This window comes from Hypanus sabinus, chromosome 2 (genome assembly GCF_030144855.1).
Source record: "Hypanus sabinus isolate sHypSab1 chromosome 2, sHypSab1.hap1, whole genome shotgun sequence".
Lineage (NCBI taxonomy): Eukaryota > Metazoa > Chordata > Chondrichthyes > Myliobatiformes > Dasyatidae > Hypanus > Hypanus sabinus.
Window position 1 is genome coordinate 109,147,112 of NC_082707.1, and position 27,289 is coordinate 109,174,400.

Consider the following 27,289-nt stretch of genomic DNA (forward strand, 5'->3'; position numbering starts at 1 on the left):
ATTCTCACAGCTGTGCACAAATGTTAACTCATCTGATTGATGTCAGGAAATAGCTTATTAAAACTCTGGAGAATAGTTTCCCAATAATATTAGGCTGCTGCAGTTTGAATAGGATTTAGTATTTCTGAGGTAATTAGCAGGTACATTTATAAAGTCATCTTTCATTTTTCTGAGAAGTGTTAATTTGCAATTTAAATTAGAAAGGGTTGTCTTTTGAGTATTTTTTAAAATAACATTGTGAAATCTAAAAGCATAGCATAATTTAACATACTATTTTTAATTGATGTTGAGATATGATAATTGTGATGCAATTGTGTACCTTGTGATTTTGGATATTCCACCAGTATTATCAAGTCATCCAATATTATCATGTAGTTGGGTTCTCTATCTTTGTTAACTTTATAAAGATGTATAGAAATTAAGACAGGGCAGAGCTGTGGTAGTGCATCCTAATACAGGTGAATATGGAATCATAAAAAAGCAGTATCTGTAGAATCTATATCTCAGTGAGTTCATGTCTATAGACATGAAAGTCAGGATAGGGAAATGTATTTCAGGGAGATTTGGTATGTGTGAGCAGTCTGCCCTCAGTCTGTGGAGGAAACCCACTTCTGGGGATGAGATTGTGTGTGTTGAGGGGGGCTTTCCACCAGCAAGACACTACATTTGATTCAGTATTCCTAGATCAAAGATTTACGGTAATGTTTGTGTATTTCCACAGGATTATCTCAGCACTTGGTTTCAGACTACAAGCAACTTGTGCAACTTTTGGAGGAAGGGATTGCAAATAGGTATTCAATATCTTGTGAGCATTCCTGACTTATTGCAAATTTATTATAAACAATCAGTTTTCATCATTTCTCTTGTTCAATCGTCAGTGTGATATTTGGTATTTAATTGATTAGGAACATCCATGGATTTGGCATCAGTGAGAAGAATAGAGCAGATTGAGTTTTCATGTCAGTTTTTTTTCAACAGTGGCTTTCTCTTTGCCAATCTTCCATAAACCTGTGACTGGTGAAGCACCCAGACAACAGTTGCTCTGTGCACAGTCTTGGTGGCCTCTTTCACTAGTCCCCTTCTTGCACAGTCGCTCAGTTTTTGAGGATGACCTGCTGTAGGCAGATTTACAGCTGTGCCATATTCTTTCCATTTCTTGATGATTGACTTAATTGTACTCCGAGGGATATTCAATGACTTGGAAATTTTCTTGTATCCATCTCCTGACTTGTGCTTTTCAATAACCTTTTTTTACATAACTTTTTTGTGGAGTTGCTCAGTGTTTTTTAGTCTTCATGGTGTAGTTTCTACCAGCAGTTGCACCTTGCAGATGCAGGTGTATTTTTATTTCAGATAATTGAAACGCCTTGACTGCACACAAGTCTCCAAAAACAGATTTCCATTTAACTAATTATGTGACTTCTAAAACCAATTGGCTGCACCAGTGATGATTTGGTGTGTCATATTAAAGGGAGTGAATACTTAAGCAATCAAATACTTTGTGTTTTATGTTTGTGATTAATTTAGATCATTTTGTAGAGATCTGTTTTCACTTTGACACGAAAGATTCTTTTTCTGTTGATCAGTGTCAAAAAAGCAAAGTAAATCCACTGTGATTCAATGTTGTAAAACAATAAAACGTGAAAACTTCTGGGGGGGGTGAATACTTTTTATAAGCACCGTATACATAATAAAGCATCCTTTACTTTGTTCAGAAGTTACACTTCTTACACATCCCAGTTCCCTGTTGGAAAATTTAATGTAAGTTCTTCATCTCTATGAAGTTGTTGGATATTATTTTGAAGATGTGTGATACATTACTGTTGTGTGAGGTGGGGTGGGGGAGTGGGGGAAGGAAAACTTGGATTCTTTCCTTTGAGTGAGAAAGAAGAAATAGTTGAATTTATTCAGCATATTTCACTACCACAAGATATCTCTAACATGGATCAAAGTTCAAGGTAAATATGTTATCAAAGTACATATATACCACCATTTATGGTACATATAACCATAAAATTCATTTTCTTGCAGGCTTTCATAGTAAATCTAAGAAACACAGTAGAATCAATGAAAGACCGCATGAACATGATGCAACCAGTCAACGTACCCTGCACTGCATACCTATGGAAGTTTGTCGAAGTTTCAGATGACATGCTGAATCTTTGCAAACTTCTAAGAAAGTAGAGGTGCTGCCATGTTTTTTTCCCATAATGGTACTCACATGCTGGACTTAGGACAGATGCTCTGAAATTATAACGCCGAGGAATTTAAAGTTGGTGATCCTCTCCACCTCTGATACCCAATAAGCACCTCCAGTTTCCTCTTCTTGAAGCCAATAATCAGCTCCTTGGTCTTGCTAGTATTGAGTGAGAGGTTGTTGTTGTGACACCACTCAGACAGATTGTCAATCTCTCCTATCTGCTGAATCGTCACCACCTTTGGTTTAGCCAATGACAGTGGTATTGACAGCGAACAAATACGGTATTAGAGCTGTGCTTAGCCTGAGAGTCACAAGTATAAAGTGAGTAGGGCAGAGGGCTAAGCACACAGCCTTGTGGTGCAACTGGCCTGCTGGTAATTGTGGAGATGTTACCAATCCTAACTGACTGGGGTCTGCAAGTGAGGAAATCTGTCAAGGTGGTGCTTGCGTACAGTGCTCTCACCATCAACGTCTTCTGGATAGATGACAAAACTATTTATTTCACTTCTTTTATGTTTTCTAAATTTGTTTTTCATCTTGAATGTGTTTCTGGAACTTTTGGAGCCTGTGATTTGCAGTTTGGAGATCATTTGGGTGTTCCAGCGCTTTGCTGTCTCCAAGAGGATTCTGGGAGGCAGAGAGCATGAGCTGATGTTTGAATTCATTTTGCTAATTAAAGCTTCCATTGTTTGCTGCTTAAATTGACAAGGGAGATTGAAACATCGATGCGAATGCCAAAGGTGATCAGAATCAGGTTTATTATCACCGGGCATGTGACGTGAAGCATAATAATAAATAAACCAGTAAATTACACATATTGAGTATATTATTAAAAAATGTGCAAAAACAGAAATACTGTATATTAAAAAAGTGAGGTAGTGTCCAAAGCTTCTAAGTCCATTCAGGAATTGGATAACAGAGGTGAAGAAGCTGTTCCTGAATTGCTGAGTGTGTGCCTTCAGGCTTCTGTATCTCCTACCTGATGGTAACAGTGAGAAAAGGGCATGCCCTGGGTGCTGGAAGTCCTTAATAATGGATGCTGCCTTTCTGAGACACCACTCCCTAAAGATGTCCTGGGTACTTTGTAGGCTAGTACCCAAGATGGAGCTGACTAGAGTTACAACCTTCTGCAGCTTCTTTTGGTGCTGTGCAGTAGCCCCTCCATACCAGACAGTGATGCAGCCTGTCAGAATGCTCTCCATGGTACAACTATAGAGGTTTTTGAGTGTATTTGTTGACATGCCAAAGCACTTCAGACTCCTAATAAAGTATAACCGCTGTCTTGCCTTCTTTATGACTACATCAATGTGTTGGGACCAGGTTCTGATCGGTGTTGTGATCACTCTGCTGCCAGAAAGGGGAGCCTGTGTGGCCCGTTGCTGTATTTGGAGGATGTTACTGAAGTTTTTCTGCATCTATAAATATGGATATAGATATGGATTTGGGCTATGGACTTTTTACAGCCTTATAGTTTTCTTCATATTCTGTTTCTTTACCCATTCTTTCTCATTTGTATTGTGTGGGGAAGAGGGATCTAGGGGTCAATGTTCCTGTTGTATTTTAACCATATAACCATATAACAATTACAGCATGGAAACAGGCCATCCCGGCCCTTCTAGTCTGTAGTGAACGTTTACTCTCACCTAGTCCCACTGACCCGCACTCAGCCCATAACCCTCCATTCCTTTCCTGTCCATATACCTATCTGATTTTACTTTAATTGACAATACTGAACCTGCCTCTACCACTTCTACTGGAATTTTGCTTTTGTTTGTTACATTGTGCGGGGAGAAGGGTTTTTGGAGACCGATGTTCTTTTTGCACTTTGTGTGAGGGAGGGGGGTTTGGGGATTGACGATCATGTTGCCGTTTTTTTGCTTGGTTTCGTAGCTATCTGGGGAAGAAGAATCTTAAAGTTGTATACTTTGATAATAAAGGAACCTTAAATCGAGGATCCAGTTGCACAAGGAGGTTTTGGGGCACAGTTTTGAAGGGATGATAGTATTGAATGCTGATCTGTAGCCTTTGAAGAGCATCTTGATGTATACATGTTCACTGTCCAGATGTTCCAGGGATGAGTGAAGAGCCAGTGAAATAGCATCTGCTGTGGACCTGTTGTGGATCCAAGTCGCTTTTCAAGCCCAAGTTGATATGTTTTATCATCAGTGTCTCAAAGTACTTCATTATAGTGGAGTTACAGTCAGTGCAACTGGTTGATAGTCATTGAGGCAGGTTATTACGTTCTTCTTAGGCACTTGTATAATTTAAGCTTGCTTGAAGCAGCTGGATATCTCAGACTACTGAAGCAAGAGGTTAAAGATATCGGTGAACATTCCAGCCAATTGATCAGCACAGGTCTTCAGGACTCGCCAGGTACCCCACCGTGCCCAGATATTTTCCATGGCTTTACCCTCCTGAAGGATGCTCTCACATCGACCTCAGAGACTGAAATCACAGTGTCATCGGAGACTGGAGTTTGTGAAGGTGCTTCCACGTTTTGACGGTCAAAGCAAGCAAAAAAAGGCATTGTGCTCATCTGGAACAACCGTTAATGTTCACTCCCTCCACATTGATGCTATATGTGACACCATAAAAATTCACTGCAGTTAATCACTAGAGCTACTCCAATAACACCTCCCAAACCTACAACCTCTACCACCCAGAAGCAGCTTCTCCGAAACTGCAGCTCTTAACTCACCTTCTCAGTGACAATAATTTGTCAAGTGGTCTTTAGAATTTTTTATATCATAAATAAAAATGACAGTTTTAAAATGAACTGTTTAATACTAGTGTCACAAAAGATTGCAGATACTTGTATGTGGAACAACACAAGAAGCTGTAGGAACTCAGTGGGTCAGGCAGCAGATATGGAGGAAAATGGCTAGTCAATGTTTCAGACTGGGACACCATCTGCACCCAAAACATTAATTGTCCATTTCCCTTCATCAATGTTGCCTGACTTGCTGAGTTCCTCCAGCTTCTTTAGATGTAGTGTAATACTGGATTCATTTGCAGTTATATTTGATTCTTTTCTATCTGTGTGCTTCTGTTTTAGAATCACTGCTGCTACCCACATCCATGATGCCAGCAGTCGATCACATGCCATCTTTACCATCCACTACACCCAGGTTAGCAAAATATTGATTGGGTTTCAGACTGATTACTTAGATCTTTGTTGCGTGCAGTGTGTACAACAAACAGTCTGAGAGATGTGTCATTATTTAAGCAAACCACATCATTCCCTCTTCTACTTTTGCAGGCCGGTTCATTGTGATTGTGTAACCAGATTCTTCCTTATATGCTTAAAAACTCTTTTAAAGTTTAGTTATGCATTATAATTATTAATTTATTAATTCAAATTCTGAGAAATTATTATTATATTTTAGTTTTTTTTATAGCCAGCTGCTTAGGAAGAGTGCATAAATAGGCCATTTAAATCATTGAGGTTCTGTCATTCCATAAGATCATAGCCAATTTACAACTTAACTTCATCTACTTGCTTTTTCTGCGTTATTTTAAAATACCATGATCCAAAATACCATCTGAGAATCTGGAATCTTCAGTTGAGCTAACTCCAGCAGTCTTTTGTGAGTGGGTAGGATTTCAAATTTCTTGTACTCCTTATGAAGAAGCAATTGTTCACATATCACTTATGGACTTTAATGTTGTAGTTTTTGGATCTAAGGAAGAATGAACATTGTTGGATTAACAATCTGTCAGTCTTCTGGTTACCATTACCAAGGCTAACTGTTTTATTTCAGATTAATTTCACTGGTTGCACTTAAATTTGCCATTTAACTTTGTTGTTGTGAGATGTGAACAATAGCCCAAGGATCTGGTTCTTTGCCCATTACTTTAACCACAATATAACCATGCCTGTCAATTTTCCCAATTCACCAATTACTGTATATTCTGGAGTATAAGCCGACCCCCGCCCCACCATTTCCAAGGTTAAAAAAGTGACTTGTTCATGTTACCTTTGTATAAGCCTTCCCCCTTTTGTAGAGGTTTTTGATTCACCAGAAAAGATCACAAGATCTCACATGCTGGTACTCAGCTTTGCCGGATCCGGACGCTGGAAATTTTGTGAACAAGTACCTGCTAAGAAAACAGGCCTACACATTGTAGAGTGTTTTAGGCAAATTCTTAATAAATAAATCAGGGAGAGAAATTTTGGATTAGGTTTCCAATGGAAAAGAATCCTCTGAAATGTAACCCCCGTGAAACCATTTAGCGCCCATTACAATGTCATTAAAACATAACACGGGGTGGCGGGATCAATACGTGTACTCAGCATTGAGTTTGAGACCACCATGTACAAAAGATTAAAACAAATGCGATATGATGCTGGCCTCAAGCTGAAGGTTGTTGATTTTGCTAAAGGAATGAATAATTCTGAAGCTGCTAAGAAGTTTAGTGTAAATGAGAGAGAGTGACAGAGTGGAGAAAGGCAGAGGACACACTGAGGGAAATACCGAAGACGAAATGTGCAAACTGTGGGAAAACATGCCAGTGGCCAGAACTGGAAGAAAAAGTTTTAGAGTGGGTGAATCACCAGTGATCGTCTGGATACATTGTTACTAGAGAAATGATTCAAGTTCAAGCGTTGAAATGGGACGAAAAACACCGTGAGGTCAGTGAAAATTTTGAAGCTACGCGAAGTTGGTGCACCCGATTTATGAATAGATGTGATCTTGTGTTGAGACAAAAAAATAAAGATTGCTCAGAAAATTCCCGCAGGGCATTGTTTACATTCAAGAGCGCTGCTGGATGGACACCTGGATGCTTGAAGTGGGTTAAAGAGGTGTGGTGTTGACGTCCCGAAGGTGTCAGGAAGTAGAAGTCGCTACTTGTCTAGGACAAGTTCAAAGCGCACTTGTCAGGTGAGACAAAAGCAGCATTGAAAGCTGAAAATACAGACATTGCAGTCATCCCTGATGGTTTGATGTCCATGCTCCAGCCACAAGATGTGAGTGTAAACAAAGCAAAGAATTCATGGGTCGATAGTGGACCCAATTTGACTCAAAAACAGCCAGTAAATACATATGTCTTCCATTTATTCATTTTTCCAAAGATGGCACCCTCTGTATAAGCAGACCCCTTAATTTTAGGACCAAAATTTAGGGCCAAATTCTTGGCTTATATACCGGAATTTATGGTAGATTACTGATCAATATTCTCCAGGTGGGAATCCAAACATAAAGCAATAGAGTTGAAAAGCAGGGAGGTTATGTTAAACCTGCTTGCATGTTACAAAAATTCAGTATGAGCACAGAGAACACTTACAAAGTTGTGCTATAATTGCAAGGATATACACATTCTGTTAAGAAAAGGAGGTTGGAGAAATGGCAAAATACTTAAAAGGTTGAAAAATTTTGATTAGGTTGATAGAGAGCAAATCTCATTGTACAGTAGTCAACAAGGATTCCATTTTGAGAATTCAGAAGAAAGTTCTTTCCCAAAGAATGGTGAGAATGTGGAGCTTGTTAACACAGGGAGTGATTGTGCTGAACACTTGTACATGTAAAGAGCTGGACAAATGTATGGGGAGAAGGGTAAAGCAGGTTACACTGACAAATTTAGATAGAGGGAGGAAGCTCAAGTGTACCAGATTTTTGGATCCATTTCACTTCAGAGCTGTTGGACTTTACTGGCTTGCATCAGTGTTGCAATGTTATGAATTGTTTTAATAATCTCTAAAAATAATTGAATGATTTGGTGAATGGTGAATTTATGGCAAGGTGGTGGCACGCTTAGATGCAATGGCCTCTACAGGGCCAACTAAAGGTGTTACTGTCTTTTTTACGATCACAAGACACTGCTGGACATTAAGAACTTCAAGTAGTGCTGGTCTACCTCATCAGTGAATTGCTGGTCAGTGGAGGAGCTAGACTTGGTGTGGACCGTGTTGGTGCCTGCTATGGAGAGGCATTGGAATTGGTGAGCAAAGGTGGCATGCTGTCTAACAGCAAGTAATTGTCTGAGTTGCATTTCTTGTGTTTGCAAGACCCTGTTGGACATTGGTAACGTGAAATGCTGCAAGTCTGGTTCACTGGTTTACTGGTAGGGCTGATGGTGGTGGATCAGCATGGCCTGGGTTATAGCAAGGACTAGGCCTCATGCCAGGGTGTTGTATTTTGCAGCTGTGCCGGAGAGATGGCACTGCAGACGGTGTCGCCCAGCAACCATGCTGGCTTTGGTGCTGCTCTCCAATGTTTGCTCGGTGGAAGAAAAGCTGGATTACATTCATGAGCAGACTGTTGCGGGTTTGTTCCTGTCCACAACACCTATGGACTAAGGGATATAGTTTTTGTGAAACTATATATTTACTGCAATATTTTATGTTCTGTATGTGCCTTGTGCTGTGTCTTAACTGTTAGTGCTATGTTTTGCATCTTGGCCCAAGATGAATGCGATGCTTTGCATCTTGGCTGTTTCATTTGGCTGCATTCATGGATGTTCATGTATGGTTGAATAACAATTAAACCTGAACTGAACTTGATAACCTAGCAACAAGTTTTCAGTTCAATTAATCTTCCACTTTGCAGAAAGTGACTATGTGTTTGAAATAGAACTATTCATTAAGTTAATTAATTCCCTACTTTGGGGAGTGCTATTGAATTGGAGCTAACATTTTCAGGTAACACATTTTCACACAACAGGTTGGGTGAACCTGAATCCATCACCTAGGTCAGTCTGAGCTTTTAAGGCAAATTTTATTCATTTAAAATATTGTTGAATGTAGAATGAAGATGGGTAATATCATTTCTGTTACAATTAATCAACATCTGTTTAAATGATGAACAGTTTCAAAGCTACTTTTCATGTGAATTTTGTGGACCAAGGATTTTTTTGCTTAACTTATGGCAATACAACTAAGAAAAGAAAATTGAAGTACAATAAGAAGTTGCAATATGAGATTTCTTACCTTATGGCTAAATATTCAGTGAAGATCTACCTTTCTGTTCTTTAGGCAATACTGGAGAATAATCTCCCATCAGAGATAGTAAGCAAAATCAACCTTGTTGACTTGGCAGGGAGGTGAGTATTTGGAAACTTCATTTCACAAAACTTTACTAATATATTTGTGTGCCACAGCTATACCTGAGGACACAACAATTAAGGTAGGAGTGTGAAGGGGAAAGGAAGAGTGCATGAGTTTAGGCCCATGCCTGTACCTGCATACTTGGGAGGAGGAAGGTAAACACTGAAAATCCCTAAAGGCTAACATGAAGGTTGAGTCAGTGGTAAGGAAGGTAAATATAATGTTAACATTCCTTTTGAGGAGTAGAAGCAAGGGTGTAATGCTGAGGTTTTATAAGGCGTTGGTCAGGCTGCACGGAGTATCGTGAGCAGCTTTAGACCCCTTATCTAAGAAAGTATGTCCTGGTATTGGAGAGGGTCCAGAGGAAATTAGCGAGAATGGTCGTAGGAATGAAAGAATTAATATATGAGGAGTGTTTGATGGTTATGGGCCTGTACTTGATGGAGTTTAGAAGAATGAGGTGGGATATTATTGAAACCTGTTGAATATTGAAATACCTAGATAGAGTAGGCTTAGTCACTGGGCATATATAAAGCAGAGGTTGTTAGTAAGGATGTCAAAGGTTAAGTGTAGAAGGTAGGAGAATGGGGTTGAGAGAAATAATAAATCAGTCATGTTGGAATGGCAGAGCAGATTCGATAGGCCGAATGGACTAAATCTGCTCCTAGTCTTATGGTCTTAGATAAATAACATTTCACGTGATCCCAGAGGTAAAAGAAAAACTTGTACTTGTTAACTGAACCTTGTAGTCAATATTCAGAATTCTAACTATTTATAATTTAAAATCATTTTGCCCCTCCCTTGGTGTTTTGTGTACAAAAATGAGGCGTTTTCCTTTCAGAACCATTGCCTAGTGATGTATTGCAACATGGGCAAATATGGATCAATGTCACATGGAAAAAAAAATTTTTGGTTTGGTTGTGCTTTTAGTAAACTGAACCAATGAACCGTGACCGTTTTCCATGTAATAAGAGTCTTGGTGAAACATCTCTGTGATACAGAAGAGTAAGTCATGGACTTGTACCTCGTAGACAAATGATAGTTGAGAAATTGTAAGTTTTCTAACTTTAAGACTGATAAATTCCAGTGAATACAGCACGTGTGCATGAATCATCTTCACAAATGAATCAAAAATGGAATCAATCATTTTTTGATCTAAAATTTTGATGTAGTCATCATGAAAATGTTAATAATAAAGTATGGAATTCTGCCCTCTGCTGGCTGAGATGCAACTAGAATGTATTGAGAAACCATCCAGTTACATGCAACAAAAGAACCTCCTCCTTTTTCCAATTTAATTGGTGTCTTACAGTGAAAGAGCAGATCCAAATTACTCCAAGGACAGGATCACAGAAGGATCAAACATTAACAAATCACTGGTCACTTTGGGAATAGTCATCTCCACTTTAGGTAAGATGTTGCAGCAAGTCTGCAATACTGTCATATATCAAAGTCAAATTCAAAGTAGATTTAATATCCAAGTATGTATTTTTCACCATATACAACCCTGAGATTCATTGTCTTGTGGGCATTCACAGTAAATACAAAGACTTGCAATAAAAGCAATGAAAGACTGAATGCATTGAAATTGACAAACAACTAATATGCAAAAGACAACCAACTGTAAATACAAAAGGAAGATAATAATAAAAAATAAGCAATAAATATTGAGAACATGAGATGAAAGGGCTTGAATATAACTCCATTGGTGTGGGAACTGCTCAGTGATAGGACGGGTGAGATTGAGTGGTTTGATCTGATGGTTGAGAGCTAATAACTGCTCCTGAACCTGATGGTGTGGGTCCTGAAATTCCTGTATCTCCTTCCAGATGGCAGCAGCGAGAAGAGAGCATGGCCTGGGTGGTGGAGGTCCTTGATGATGGATGCTGCTTTCCTGTAGCAGCAGCCCATGTAGATGTGCTTAATTTGGGGAGGGCTTTACCTGTGATGGACTGGGCTGTATCTACTACTTTTTGTGGGATTTTCCATTCAAGGCCATTAATGTTTTCATACCAGGCTGTGATACAACCGGTCAATGTACTCTCCAACACAAATCTATGGAAGTTAGTTAAAGTTTTAGATGACATGCCAAATCTTCACAAACTTCTGATAAAGTTGGGACACTGCCTTGCTTTCTTTGTAATGGCACTTACATACTGGACCCAGGATTACACTGAGGAATTTAAAGTTGTTGACCCTCTTACCTCTGATCCCCCAATAAGGACTGGCTCTAGGCCTTCAGTTGCTCCTCCTGAAGTCAATAATCAGCTCCCATATCTTGCTGACATTGAGTGAGAGGTTATTGTTGTGGCACCGTTCAGCCAGATTTTCGATCTCTCTTCTTTAAGCTAATACGTCACCGCCTTTGATTCGACCAATAAAAGTGGTTGTCAGCAGCCTTAAGTATAGCATTGGAGCTGTGCTTAGCCTGAATCTATCCACATAGAAGCAGGAAAACACTATTAAAATATCATAGAACCATAGAAGTTTACAACACAGAAGCCAGGCCCCTGCATCCTGTCTTGTCCATAATGACCTTGCAGTCGATTTGCACTAATCCCATTCAACTGAATCATGCCTTTCCTATCCAAGTATATGCCTTTTAATTATTATAATTGTAACTGTGTTTGTTACCTCATCTAGCAGGTTGTTCCAAATATTCATTACCTTCTTTGTGAAATACTTGTCAGAACTCTTTTAAGTTTCTCCCCTCTCACCTTAAACTGTACCTTTCAGTTGTAGGCTCTTCTGCTCTGGGGAAATAGACACTGGCTATCTATTGTATATAGCCCTTCCTAATTTTATAGCCTCTACAAGGTCACTGTTCTGTCTCCAGACTAATTGAGTTCTCCTTATAATTACAGCCTTTCATTCTAGGCAACATCCTGGTAAATCTTTTCTTCACTCTCTCTATTGCTTCCTTATCTTTCCTGTCGTGTACACAGTAAGTTCCATCTAACCGATTTTTGTATAACTACAACATGGCACCCCAACTCTTAAACTCAAATCCCTCATGTTGTAAATACAGATGTACCAAATGCCTTTTTCATTACCCTATCATGTCATCACTTTCAAAGCTGTGCAGTTTCCACCCCAAGGTTTCTCCGTAGATCAGAGCTCCTAAAGTCTCTACTATTCACTCCGTTCATTGCACCAGAACTTTGGATCCAGTTCACCTCAGATCCTCTGTGCTTTAACCCTATCTCACACTTGTCAGGATTAAATTCCACCTGCTACCGCACCACTCAATTTCCACACTGCTCTATCTATATCCTTGGGTAACATTCTATAGCTCTTATCAATTTTTATGTTATCTGCATATTCCCTATGTTCTGGCTCAAGTCATTTATATACATAAAAAGGGATTCTTCAGATGCTGGAAATGTTGAGCAACGTGCGCAAAATGCTGGAGGAACTCTGCAACTCAGGCAGCATCAATGAAAGGCAATGAACAGTCAATGTTGTGGGCCAAAACCCTTCATGGGGCTGGAAGAGAAGGGGCAGAAATCACTGATTGTCACACCAGTTGTTAAAGGATTCCATTCAGGAAAAACACCCGTTTACCTGCCTTCTATCTTGCAGCCAATTTTGGATCCAGTACACCTTTGTTCCTTTGTACCTTAACTTCTGACCAGCCGATCATACAAGACTTGCACTGTCTACCTTCCAGCCTTCATCATTCTCTTTGGTTACTTCCTCTAAAAAAAAACTAAATCAGATTTATGAGACATAATTCTTCCTGTACTAAACCATGCTGACTCTTAATCAGCCTGTGCTTTTGAAATGAACCTAAATCTTATTCTTTAACATCTTCTTGTATAATTTCCCTACCATTGACTTAAGGCTCACTAGCCTATGGTTTCGAAGTATTTTTGTAGTGCCCATTTTGGACAAGGGATATATATAGCTATCCTCCAGATTCTGGTATCTCACCTGTAGCTAACAAGATCCAGAAATCTCCATCAGAGCCCAGCAGTCTCCTCTCTTACACCCCTTAGCATCCTGAGGTAGATACTGTCTGGTCCTGGAAATTTATCCACCTTAGTGAACTCCATTATTTCTAATACTGCTTTCTTACCCCTGATCAGTATCCTTTGTGAACCAGGTTTCCCAAAGCTTGTCATCTTTGTCTCTTACATTTCTGAGACATTCTGACTCCTACTTCTTATAAACACTTTTAAACAACTCCAACTTATTAGATATTATTTAGAATGTTCTGATGTAGCATGTTCTTTATTGAATAAGGCAATGTGATTGAATCCTACTTAAGTATTTTGTGATGTATTTTGCTTTGAATTGTGCAGCACAAAATTCCCAGATATCCAGTAGCTATCAGAGTATAAATACTGTAATGAGTGAAGGAGACAGTGGGAGCCATTCCAGTGCATCTTCAGGGAGCAGCAGGCGCCAGTATTATGTTCCTTACCGAGATTCTGTCCTCACCTGGCTTCTCAAGGACAGCCTTGGAGGGAATTCTAAAACAATCATGATTGCAAGTGAGTATTGTGTTCTTTTCTAAAAGGTATTAATTTTATTTATGTGGCTAGATACTCTAAATATGTACACACTTTTCATGAATTCTTTTCAGTAAAATAGTTTTGTTTGTATATTGACTTGTGAAGAACAAACATTGAACAAACAGTACAGCATGAGAACAGATCCACTACGTCTGTGGTGACTATGTTTCCACTTTAAACTGCACATGGTCTATATTTCTCCGTGTAAATTTTCATGTACCTGTTTAAATATTGCTATTGCATCTGTTTACACCACCTCCCCTGATCCACCCACTGAAAAACTGCTGAAGCAGGACCATGGCGCAAACCATCACCCTGGTGCTACATTCATCTCTAGATAGTCTGGTTAACAACGACACCTATGTCAGACTTCTAATTATTGACTTTGGCCCTGACTTGTATAATATAATTACAACTTTCTAGACCTGGGACTCAGCACCTTCCTCTGCAGCTGGATCCTTGATCTTTTGACCACAGACTGCAATCAGTAACACCATCAGCATGATTATCCTATACACTGATGTCACACAAGGTTCAGTCCTCAGCCCCTACTTTACTCCCTGTATACCTGAGAGAGTGTGGTCAGTTTCTGCTCTAACTACAATACAAGTTTGCAGATGATACCACTGTAGTGGGCGTATCTCAAATAACAATGAGTCGGAGTACAGGAAGGAGATGAAGAGGCTAGTGACATGGTATCATGGCAACAATCTTTCCCTGAATGTCAGCAAAACAAAAGAACTGCTCATTGACTTCAGAAAGTAGGTTGGGGTATCCTGTCTATATCAATGGTGCTGAGGTGGAGATGCTCAAGATTCAAGATTGTTTAATGTAATTTCCTGTACACACATGTAAAGGAGAATGAAATAATGGTTACTCCAGATCCAGTGCAGCACCACAAAAGATAAACAACAGAATAATAATTGAATGATAAATATAAATGTATAAGATAGCTATTTATATAGATTGATTGTATGTCCATAAACCAGTCTTGGCATAGGAGTGTCTGTACATAAGGTGATTGACAGGCATTAATAAAGTAGTGGTGGTTGGGGCTGTGGAGTGGGGTAGGCTTGTAGGTGAGGTGTAAATCAGCCTTACTGCTGGGGAAAAATGACTGGTTTTGAGTCGGGTGTTCCTAGCATGGATGCTACGTAGCCTCCTCCCTGAAGGAAGTGGGACAAACAGTCCATGACAGAGTGAGTGCGATTCTTCATGCAATACTGGCCCTTTTCTATAAGACATAGGAGCAAAGTTAGGCCATTCGGCGCCTTGGGTCTACTCTACCATTTCATCATGGCTGATCAATTACCCTCTTAACCCCATTCTCCTGTCTTCTCCCTGTAAACTTTCACACCCTGACTAATCAAGAACCTATCAACCACCACCTTAAATCCACCCAATGAATGATCTGGCCTCCACAGCTACCTGTGGTAATGAATTATACAGATCCACCATTCTCTCGTTAAAGAAATTCCTCCTCATCCCTGTTTTAAGTAGATGTCCCTCTATTCTAAGTCTGGGCTCTCTGGCCTGAGACTCCTCGACCATAGGAAACATCCTTTCCATATCTACTCTACCTAGGTCTTTCAACATTCAGTAGTTTTCAATGAGATCCTCTCCTCATTTTTCTAAATTCCAGCGAGTAAAGGCCCAAAATATCAATCAGTCCTCATATGATGAGCTTTTCATTCTGGAATAATTGTTGTGAACCTCCTTGGAATCCTCTCCAATGTCATCACATCCTTTCTTAAATAAGGGGCCTAAAACTGCTTGCAGTACTCCAAGTGAGGCCTCACCAGTGCCTTATAAAGCCTCAACATTACATCTTTGCTTTTGTATTTTAGTCCTCTCTAAATAAATACTAGCAGATTTATCAGGCAAGATTTTCCCTTAAATCATGCTGACTTTGGCCTATTTTATCATGTGCCTCCAAGTACCAGGAAACCTTATCCTTAACAATTGACTCACATCTTCCTAACCACTGACATCAGGCTAACTGGCCTATAGTTTCCTTTCTCCTACCTCCCTCTCTTCTTGAAGAGTGGAGTGACATTTCTACTTTTCCAGTCTCTGGAAACATTTAAGAATCTAGAGATTCTTGAAAGATCATGACTATGGCAGAGGTGATCATAATATGATTAGATTCATACAGCAATTCGAGAGGGAGAAGCATAACTCACATTTATCAGTACCACAATGTAATAAAGAGATGAGAGAGGAGCTTGCCCAGGTGAATTGGAGGAGGATACTGGTGAGGATGATGGCAGAGCAGAGATGGCTGAAATTTCTGGGAATAGATCACAAGGCACAGGATAGATATGTTCCACAGAAAAAGTTGTTCTCAAATGGCAGGGGTAAGCAACCATGGTTGACTAGGGAAATTAAGGACTGCATAAAAGCCAAGGAAAGGGCAGCAAAAGTGAGAAATTGGATGATTGGGAAGCTTTTAAAATCCAACAAAAGGCAACTAAAAAAGCTATAAGAAGGGAAGAGATCAAATATGAGGGCAAACTAGCCAATAATATAAAGCAGTTTACTAGAAGTTTTTTTTCAGTTATATAAATAGTAAAAGGGAGTTGATATTGGACCACTGGAAAATGATGCTGGGGAGGCAGTAATGGGGTCAAAGAAATGTCAGGTGAACTTAATGAGTACTTTGCATCAGTCTTCACTGTAGAAAGCACTTGCAGTGTGCCAGAGGTCTGTGACTATCAGAGAGCAGGAGTGAGTGCCTTTGATACTACAAAAGAAAAAATGCTAGGCAAACTCAAAGGTCTTAAGGTGGATAAATCACCTGGACCAGATAGACTACATCCCAGAGTCCTGAGAGAGGTTGCTGATAAAAGATACATTGGTCGTGATCTTTCAGGAATCACTTGATTCTGACATGGTCCCGGAGGACTGAAAAATTGCAGATGTCACTCCACTCTTTAAGAAGGGAGGAAAGCAAAAGAGAGGAAATTATAGGCCAGTTAGCCAGTTAGCCTTTCCCAACCTCAGTGGTTGGTAAAGTATTGGGGTCTATTATTAAGGATGAAGTTTCTGGGTACTTGGAGACTAATGATAGAATAAGTCAGTCAGTATGGTTTCTGTAAAGGGAAATCTTGCTTGACACATCTGTTAAGAGTTATTTGAGTAAGTGACCAGCAGGGTGGACAAAGGAGAGGCAGTGAATGTCATTTACTTGGATTTTCAAAAGGCATTTGATAAGGTGCCACACGTGAGGCTGCAAATCCTATGGTATTACAGGAAAGATACTGGCATGGATAGAGGAATGTCTGACAGGCAGGAAGCAGCGAGTGGGAATAAAAGGCGCCTTTTCTGGTTGGCTGCCAGTGACTAGCGGTGATCTTTAGGGGTCAGTATTGGGACCGCTACTTTACACATTGTTTGTCAATGATTTTTAGATAATGGTATTGATGGCTTTGTGGCAATGTTTGCAAATGATATGAAGATAGGTGGAGGGGTAGGTAGTGCTGAGGAAGCAATGCAATTGCAGCAGGACTTAGACAATTTGGAAGAATGGACAAAATGGTGGCAGATGGAGTATAGTGTTGGGAATGTATGATAATGCATTTCAGTAAAAGGAACAACAGTGCAGACTATTATCTAACTGGGCAGAAAATTCAAATATTCAACGGTGCAGAGGGACTTAGGAGTTCTCGTGCAAGACTTGCAGAAGATTGATTTACAGGTTGAGTCTTTGGTAAAGAAGGCAAATGCAAAGTTGGCATTTATTTCAAGGGGTATTGAATATGAAAGCAGGAGATAATGGCTTTAATAAAGGCACGAGTCAGGCCACACTTGAAGTATTGCCGACAGTTTTGGGCCTCAGAAGGGATGTGTGGTCATTGGAGAGAGTCCAGGGGAGGTTAACAAGGATGATTTTGGAAATGAAGGGGTTAACATATGAGGAGCATTTGGCAGCTTTGGGCCTGTACTCACTGGAATTTAGAAGAATGCGGGGGGATCTCATTGAAACCTACTGAATTTTGAAAGGACTAGATAAGGTGGATGTGGAGATGATGTTTCCTTTGGGTGGGTGTATCCAGAACCAGAGGGCACTCTGTCAAATTAAGACATGACCTTTTAGAACAATGGTTAGGAGGGTTTTTTTTTAGCCAGAGAGAGGTATGGTGAGAAGGTAGGTTATGAGATTGAGTGGAATCTTGGATCAGCTATGATGGAGAAGATTCAATGGGCTGAATGGCCTAATTCTGCTCCTATGTCTTGTGGTCTTATGGTCTAATGCCTCCTCTATCTCTTCATCTCCCTCTTTCAGAACCCTTGAATGTAGTACATTTGGTCCAGGTGACTTATCTATCTTCAGACCTTTCAGTTTCCCAAGTACCTTCTCCCTTGGAATAGTTACTGCACACACTTCTTGGCCCTAAGGTTTCCTTTTCCTTAAGCTCCCGAATCAAATCCAGTTCATTACACAACACCCAATCCAGAATCGCTGATTCCCTAGTGGGCTCAACCACATGCTACTCTAAAAGGCCATCTTCTAGGCATTCTACAAGTTCTCTCTCTTATTATCCAGCACAAATCTGATTTTCCTAATCTAGCTGCATATTGAAATTCCCTATGACAATTGTAATATTGCCCTATTGACCTGCTTGGATGCCTTTATCTAACTTTAATCAGGGTCTTTTTACTCTTGCAGTTCCTTAATTGTACCCACATTGATTCTACCTTTCAATGCTATGTCACCTCTTTCTATGCTTTTATTTTTTTTACCAACAAAGCCAAGTCACTCCCTCTGCCTACTCACCTGTCCTTTCAATACAATGTGTATCCTTGGATGTTAAGTTCCCAACTATGATCTTCTTTCAGCCACAACTCATTGATGCCCACATCATACCCACCAATCTCTAACTTGCACTACGAAATCATTTACTTTATTCCATATACTGTATGCATTCACCAGCACCTCTCTGTATACATGTCCTTGATAGCGAGTAGGCTGGTGCTGATGATGCATCAGGTAGTTTTGAGTACCTGTTGTAGAGCCTTGCTGTCCACCGCAGTGTAGTTTCCGTACCTAAAAAGCTACCAAGATGTGGCTTTTTAGGAATGTTCTCTATTGTGCATGTGTAGAATGACGTGAGCATTAATGTGCAAAGTCCAACTCTCTTCAGCCTCCTCAGAAAGCAGAGGCATTGGTGAGCTTTCCTGATTGTGTAGGTTGTGTGAAATATACACTTACAGGAGCTTGAAACTGCTCACAGTTCCCATTGCTGTGCTGCTGATGTATAGGTGGGTATGAGTGACGTGAGTTCTCCTGAAGTCAATAACTATCTCCTTTGTCTTGTTAACATTAAGGAAGAGGCACCAGGCTTCAAGCTGTTCCACCTCCTTTGTGTAGGCCATCTCATCTTTGTTGATGAGCCCCACCACTGTTGTGTCATTGGCAAACTTGACAATGTTGTCTTCAAGTTCCTAGGTGTAAATATCACTAGTAACTTGTCTTGGTCCAACCACATAGGCAAGGTGCCAAGAAAGCTCTATTCCTCAGAAGTCATGTCCCTGTTAACTTTCACCAATTTTTCTAGATGGAGTATCCTCTCTGCCAAAGGTGACAAGAAGTTATAGAGTTGTAAACACATCCCAGTCTTTCACAAAAAACAGCCTCCCTTTCATTGGTTCTGTGTACACTTCATGCTACCACAGGAAAGCAGTCAACATAATCAAAGTCTTCTTCCATCCTAGTCATTCCATCTTCTGGGGCAGAAAGTACAAAAACTTATAAATGTGTCCCACCAAGCTCAAGGACAGCTTTACTTTGCTGTACTAAGACTCTTGAATGGATCTGTTGTATAATAAAGATGAACTCTCAGTCAACCTGTTTATGGCCTTGCATCTTATTTGTCTACTTGCACTGCACTTTCTCTGTAACTGTACTTTGTTTGGAATGATCTGTCTGGATGGCATGCAGAACATTTCTCATTGTATCTCAGTACACGTGCTAATAATGAATCAATTACCAATGTACATGTAAGTACATGTAAGTGCTTGTTATATGGTTATATAGGAATGGAGGGTTATGGGCTGAGTGCAGGTTGGTGGGACTAGGTGAGAGTAAGCGTTCGGCATGGACTAGAAGGGCTAAGGTGGCCTGTTTCTATGCTGTAATTGTTATATGTTATATGGTTATACCCACCAGTCCCTGTGTGTCTATTGAAAAAACTCCTTTAAATTTCCCCTCTTTCACTTTAAACCTATGCCCTCAGGTATGAAACATCACCATCCTGGGGAAACAACTGACTACTTACAAGAAGGATTGTTCTTTGGAGCTATATGTGCTTTTGCACTGAAAGCTCAGATGTCATGACATTGAAGGTGCACGACTAATCATCAAGTCTTGCCCACATTCTCCAAGACTGCGTAGACATTCTCTGTCCCTCCCACTTGCTAGGGTTAGAGGAACAGGAACAGGTTCTCCAGCCCAGCTGGTCTATGCCAACTAAGATGCCCATCCAAGTCCCATTTGCTAGTGTTTGGCAAGTAGCCTTCTCAACCAATCCATGTACCTATATAACTGTATTCTAGAAGTTGTTAGTGTACCTGACTGAACACTTCCTCTGGCAACTCATTTCACATCTATACCTTGCTTTTTGTGTGTTTTAAAAAAATTACCCCTCAAAAGGGTGAGTCTTTCCCTTCTCGCCTTAAACCCATGTCTTCTAACTCTTTATTTTCCCAACTCTGGGTAAATATTGTGCATGTTCACTCAATCTATGTCTCTCATAATTTTATACTTCTCGATAAGATCATCTCTCAGTCTGCTACACTTTACTGCATAAAATCCTTGCCTATCCCTATAACTCGGCCCCTCAAGTCCTGCCAACATCTTTGCAAATCTTTTTTGAGCTCTTTAAAGTTTAATAACTTATTTCCTCTAGCAGGGCAACCAAAACTGAAGACAGTAGTCCAAGTGTGGCTTCACCAGCACTTCATAGGTCTACACCATGACATCCCAACTTTTATACTCAGTGCTCTGACTGATGAAGGCCAGCGTGCCACAGGCCGCTTTTACCACTCCAAGTGCTGTGGCTCAACTTTTAAGGAACCATAAGATATAGGAACAGAATTAGGCCATTCGGCACATCAGATCTGCTCCACCATTTCATCATGGCTGATCAATTTCCCACGCAGTCCCATTCTCCTGCCTTCACCCTGTAATCAATAAACTATCAACCTCCACCTTAAATCCATCCAATGACCTGGCCTCCACAGCTACCTGTGGTAATGAATTACACAGATTCACCACTCTCTGGTTAAAGAAATTCCTCCTCATCCCTGTTGAACTAGACATCCCTCTATTCAAAGGCTGTGCCCTCTGGTTCTGGACTACCCCACCAACGGAAAAATCTTCTCCACATCCATTCTATATAGGCCTTTCAATATTTGGTAGGTTTCAATGAGATCCCCGCCCACCCATTCTTCTAAACTGCAGCAAGTACAATCCCGGAGCTATCACATTCTCTTCATGTGTTATCCCTTATATTGCTGGAGTCATTCTAATGAACCTCCACTAGGCCATCTCCAATGCCAGCACATCTTTTCTTAAAACTGCCCAAAGTGCAGTATGACCAATGTCTTACAAAACCACAGAATTACATTCTTGCTTATATTCTAGTCCTCTTGAAATGAAAGCTAACATTACATTTGCCTTCCTTACCACTAACTTAACCTGCAAGTTAAACTTTAGGGAATCCTACCCAAGGACTCCCAAGTCCCTTTCACCTTTGATTTCTGAATTTTTTTCCCCATTTAGAAAATAGTCTGTGTTTTTATTGCTTCTACTAAAGTGCATGACCATACACTTCCCTATACCATACTCCATCTGTCACTTCTTTGTCTATTCTCTCAATCTATCTAAGTCTTTACACAGATTCCCAGCCCCTCCACCTACCTTTGTATCACTGCAACTTAGCCACAAAACCATCAAAACTGACATCCAAATCATTAATATACAATTTGAAAAGGAATGTTCTCAATGCCGACCTCTGGAGAATGCTAGTCAACAGCAACTAACCAGAATAGACCCCCGTCATTTCCACTCTTTGCTTCCTGCCACTCAGCCATTTTTCTATCCATTCTAGTGTCTTTCCTGTAATACCATGGACTCTTATCTTATTTAAGCAGCCTCATGTGCGGTACCTTGTGAAAATCCAAGTAAACAACTCTCCTTTGTCTATCCTGCCTTTTATTTCTTCAAAGAGCTCCAACAGATTTCCCAGCAAGATTTTCCCTTGGGGAAATCTTGGCTGATTTTATCATATGGCTTTAAGTACCCCGAAACATCATTCTTAATAATTAAGGTCAGGGTAACTGGCCTATAATTTCCTTTCTTCTGCCTCCCTCCCTTCTGAAAGAGTGGAGTGACATTTGCAATTTTCCAGACCTCTGGAATCATTCCAGAATCTAGCGATTCCTGAAAGATCATTACTAATGCCTCCACAATATTTTCATCTACCTCTTTCAGAACTTTGGAGACTTTTTCCAAGCACTTTCTCCTTAGTAACAGCAATTACACTCACTCCTGCCCCCTGACACTCTCAAATTTCGATCATACTGTTAGTCTGTCGCAGTGAAAACTGATGCAAGATATTTAAGTTTCTCTGCCATTTCTTTGTTACCTCTCTTGTGTTATTTTCCTGTGGTCCAGTATCCATGCCTGCTTCTCGTTTGCTCTTTATTTATCTGAAAAATCATTTAGTATTCTCTTTTATATTATTGGTTAGCTTATCTTCATATTTCATCATTTCTCCTTTTGACTTTTTCATTGCCTTCAGTTGGTTTTTAAAAGCTTCCCAATTCTTCTCACTAATCTTTGCTATATTATATGCCCTCTCTTTTGCTTTTATACTGTCTTTGACTTCTCTTGTCAACCATGGTTGGCACATCGTCTCTTTAGAATAATTCTTGATCATTGAGATATATCTATCCCATGCCTTCTGAAGTGCTCTCAGAAACTCCAGCCATTACTGTTCTCCCATCATCCCTGATAGAGTCTCCTTTGAATCAACTTTGGTCAGCTCCTCCCTTAAGCCTCCGTAATTCCCTTTACTCTACTGTTATATTTAAACCTCTGGCTTTATCTTCTCTCTGTCAAACTGCCTCCTTAGCATTCCTTTACCTTGAGCACCCTAATCAAATCTGGTTCATTACACAATGCATTCCCCCTACTGTGCTCGACCACAGGCTGCTTTAAAAAGCTATGTCATAAGCATTCTACAACTTCCCTTCTTGAACCATATACTTCAACTCCAATCTTTCTCTATTCTACAACACTCCCCAGGGCCCTGCTGTTCACTGTGAATGCCTAACCCAGATTTGACTTTACAAAATGTAACCTCTTACACTTATCCAAATTAAACTCCATTTGCTATTCTTTGACCTACGGAGGTAGAACAGAGATGAGGAGGAATTTCTTTAGCCAGAGAGTGGTGAGTCTGTGGAATTTGTTGCCACAAGCAGCTGTGGAGGCCAAGTCTTTATATTTATTTAAGGCAAAGGTTGATAGATTCTTGATGAGTCAGGGCACAAGGGGATAGAGAGAGAGGCAGGAAATTGGGGCTGAGAGGAAAGTTGGATCAGCCATGATGTGGCCAATGGCCAATCAGTGGCCAATGGCCTAATTCTGCTCCTATATCTTATGGTATTGTGGTATTACTCAACTAATCACATCCAAATAAGTTTGATAACCATCTTCACTGTTCACTATACTATCTATTGTAGTGTCATCTGCAAACCTATTAACCATTCTTATTCAATTATTGATACAAATGGCAAACAACAATGGATCCAGCACTGACCCATTAATCAAAATATTTGATACAGGCATCCAGTCCGTGAAATAACCTTCCATATCACCTTCAGCTTCATGCTGTGAAGCCAGTTATATATCCATAGCCAATTCTCCCTGGATTCCATGTGATCTAACTCTCAGAGCAGCTTACCAAGTAGAACTTTATCAAAGATCATCCTAAAGCCCATAAAGACCATCCCAACTACCCTGCCCTTATCAACCTTCTATGTAATTCAAAAAACTCAGTCAGGTTTGTAAGGTGTGATCTCCCACGCATAAAATTGTGCTGAGTAATCCTAATCAACCCCTATCTTCCCAGATGCATATGTATCTTATCCCTCAGAATCCTCTCCAACTACAGATGTTAGGCTTACTGCTCTATATTTCCCAGCTTTTACTTGGTGCCCCCTTAAATAAGCGTAATATTCACCACTCTTCAGTCTACTGGCTCCTCAATGATTAATTTCCCTTTGTTATTTGTTTTACCTCTTTCATATTTCTGATTTCAATATGATTTTGGAAGTCAGGCAATAAAACAAAGCTGGGTACGATTAATGTAAATGGATGCTGATGTTTGGGGCAGATGCAGTGGGGGAATAGACCAGTTTCCTTGCTGTATCTCTGTATGAGTCTGAGGCCATTTGGCCTACTGAAACTATGCTAACTCTTGAAAGAATCCCATATCACAAATTTGTATGGAGTTCAAGTGCTTTCTGATGCTCATACAAGAGGTTCAATTCATAACACTTCTCTTGGCCATGCAGTGGTTCTTGTCCATGTGTTCACTCATTCAATCAACCCTTGTATTCAGAACAATACCATTTCAGATCCTGGCTTGACCATGAGATGTCACGAGGGTTGTAAGAAGTGGCACACTTAATTAGGTGGAAATAGATTTTTCTGGATTATTGTAATTATTACAGTTGCATGCTTTTCTTTGTGACAGCGTTTTACATTATTGCTATAATGCATTTACTGTAGTATTTTGTAGCTGTAGACACTTTTTTAAAATTCCAAAACTGGGAGTGACCTATTTCTGTTATTTACTGCTATGGTTGTCCATTTTCCAATTTTTCTTTTACAGTTAAGTTGCAGTTCTTTTGTTTTTCATGATTAATATTCTCATCATAATGTTCATATTTTGATGACAGCAATCTCACCTGCAAGCACCAGTTACACCGAAACTATCAGCACTTTACGATATGCAGCACATGCAAAGAATATCGTCAACAAACCACATGTGAATGAGGTGGGAATACAGTAATCATTTGAAATGAGTGCATTTAATGTGCTTTTATTTAAAGTAGCAACTACTCTTGATTAAATGGGTTGATTTGCTGATTAATGAAGAGCTGAGTTTTGCAATGCAGGATCAAAGTCCAGTTCTTGAGTTATTGACATATCTCGAAATGGAGAAGAAATGTCAGGCTCATTTCCATTCCATGGTCACACTTTAAAAACAAATGTTTGGATTAGGCTATCCTGGCTTTTGAACTTGTCTGGCCTTTCAAAATGATCATGGCTAATCATTCAAAATCAGTGCCTTTACCTGCTTTCCTCCATGTACTTTGAATCTCTTTGGCCATTAATATATATCTAACTTCTTCTTGAATACATTTAATGTTAGCCTCAATTGGTTCTGTGGTGAAGAATTTTACAGATTCCCCACCCTCTGAGAGAAGAAGTTTATCTTCATTTCAGTTCCATATGGCCTGTCCTGAGGCTGGAATCCCTGATTCTGGGTTCCTCCACTAGCAAGAATGTACTTCCTCTATTATCTGCCCAGCCTCGTCAGTATTTTATAAATTTCAGTGAGGTCTCCTCTTATTCTTCTGAACTCCTGCAAATGCAATCCAAATTGCCACATTCTCTTCCCATTTGTCAATCCTGCCATTCCAGGAGTCAGACTGTGGAACCCTCAGTGCATTCATGACAGCAATATCATTTATCACCTGAATTGAAAATTAAATGTATTCTCTCAAGGCAACTAGACAGTTTTGTTCCTGTCCTCAGCCGGGGAGGGCGAGGTGTAGGTAGAGTCACATATCCAAAGGAAAATAAGTTGTTTGAGTAAACATAGCATGTATGGATATAATAAAACATGAGAGGAATGCCAGACTGATTGCATCTATTTTGGTGCAAGGAGTATGGCTTGCAATATAGATGAACTGAGAGCATTGATTAGTAGTTTGGTATAAGATATTGTTATTATTTCATAGACTTGTTGAACAAATTGCAAGACTGGCAATTCAAGATACCAAGATGTGATATCTTCAGGCATAACAGGAGAGTGAGGAAAAGGTGTATAAAACAAAAGTGATATTTGCAAAGATGAGCGCATCAAGCTCGAACAAAAAAAGAGTATCACTTTTTGTGCTTTATACTACAGCCTCTTAATAGTCATTTGTAGATAGACAAACTTAATATAGGCAAATCAAGAAGTGTAGGCATTAATTGGGTAGTAGAAGGAGATTCCAAAATGCATAATATAAGCTGGGATCCCTGTAGGGTGAAAGACTTGGAGGGTATGGAATCTTTGAAGTGTATCCAGGAGAATATTGAGCTATTTTGTTGGAGGTTTGGGTGGCTGGGTGGAGCTGCATCTCTATCAAAGGTGGTGTAATGCACTGCTCGCTGCACTAGCCTGTAGACCACCCTTGGGCAAGGTGTAGCACCTGCTTAGACTCCGATCAGGGTCACATGAAGCCATGCGAGCAGGTGGTGGATGGTCATATGAGCAGCTGGTGCATATCACAAGTTCTGGTTATGTGAGCAGTAATGCCAAGCAGACAGTCTGTGAAGAGTATTGATAATGGCTGGGGTTACCCATTTTGTAAAGACACTGTCCAGAAGAAAGCAATGGGAAACTACTTCTGTAAAATTTGCGAAGAACTATCATGCTCATAGCCCATGATCGCCCACGTCATACGTCACGGCACATAATAATAATGATGTTGGTGGTCCCAAAACAGAAGCTGCAGAATCAGAATCAGGTTTATTATTGTTAGCATGTGTCCTGAAATTTGTTAACTTAGCAGCGGCAGTCAATGCAATACATGATAATATTGAAAGTAAAAGAAATAAGTAAATAAATTAAAGTATTTATGTGTATTTTAAATAGTTAGATTAAAAATAGTGCAAAACAGAAATAATATACAGTGCCTATAAAAAGTATTCACCCCCTTTGTAAGTTTTCATATTTTATTGTTTTACAATACTGAATCACAGTAAATTTAATTTGGCTTTTTTGACTCTGATCAACAAATAAGACTATTTCATGTCAAAGTGAAAACAGATCTCTACAAAGTGATCTAAGTTAATTACAAATACAAATCACAAAATAATTGTTTGCATAAGTATTCGCCCCCTTTAATAGGACATAACAAATCACTTGTGCAGTCAGTTGGTATTAGAAATCATAATTGGTTAAACAGAGATCTCTGTGTGCAGTCAAGATATTTCAATTGACTGTAGTAAAAATACACCTGTATCTGGAAGATCCAACTGCTGGTGAGTCAGTATCCTGGCAACAGCTACACCATGAAGGCAAAAGAACACTCCAAGCAACTCCACAAAAATGTTATTAAAAAGCACGAGTCAGGAGATGAATACAAGAAAATTTCCAAGTCACTTAACATCCCTTGGAGTACAGTTAAGTAAATCATCAAGAAATGGAAAGAATATAGCACAGCTGTAAATCTGCCGAG

General features: G+C 39.8%; 1 protein-coding gene across 1 annotated transcript in view; it reads left to right on the forward strand.

Annotated features, from left to right (window-relative positions):
* Positions 1-27,289, forward strand: part of LOC132403820 (stAR-related lipid transfer protein 9-like) — a 265,508-nt gene that overhangs the window by 177,709 nt on the left and 60,510 nt on the right. Inside the window, exons 6-11 of the mRNA XM_059987537.1 lie at positions 722-791; positions 5,256-5,328; positions 9,174-9,241; positions 10,558-10,655; positions 13,550-13,741; positions 24,734-24,831. Of these exons, the coding sequence (XP_059843520.1) occupies positions 722-791; positions 5,256-5,328; positions 9,174-9,241; positions 10,558-10,655; positions 13,550-13,741; positions 24,734-24,831 (599 nt within the window). The remainder of the gene's footprint in view (positions 1-721; positions 792-5,255; positions 5,329-9,173; positions 9,242-10,557; positions 10,656-13,549; positions 13,742-24,733; positions 24,832-27,289) is intronic.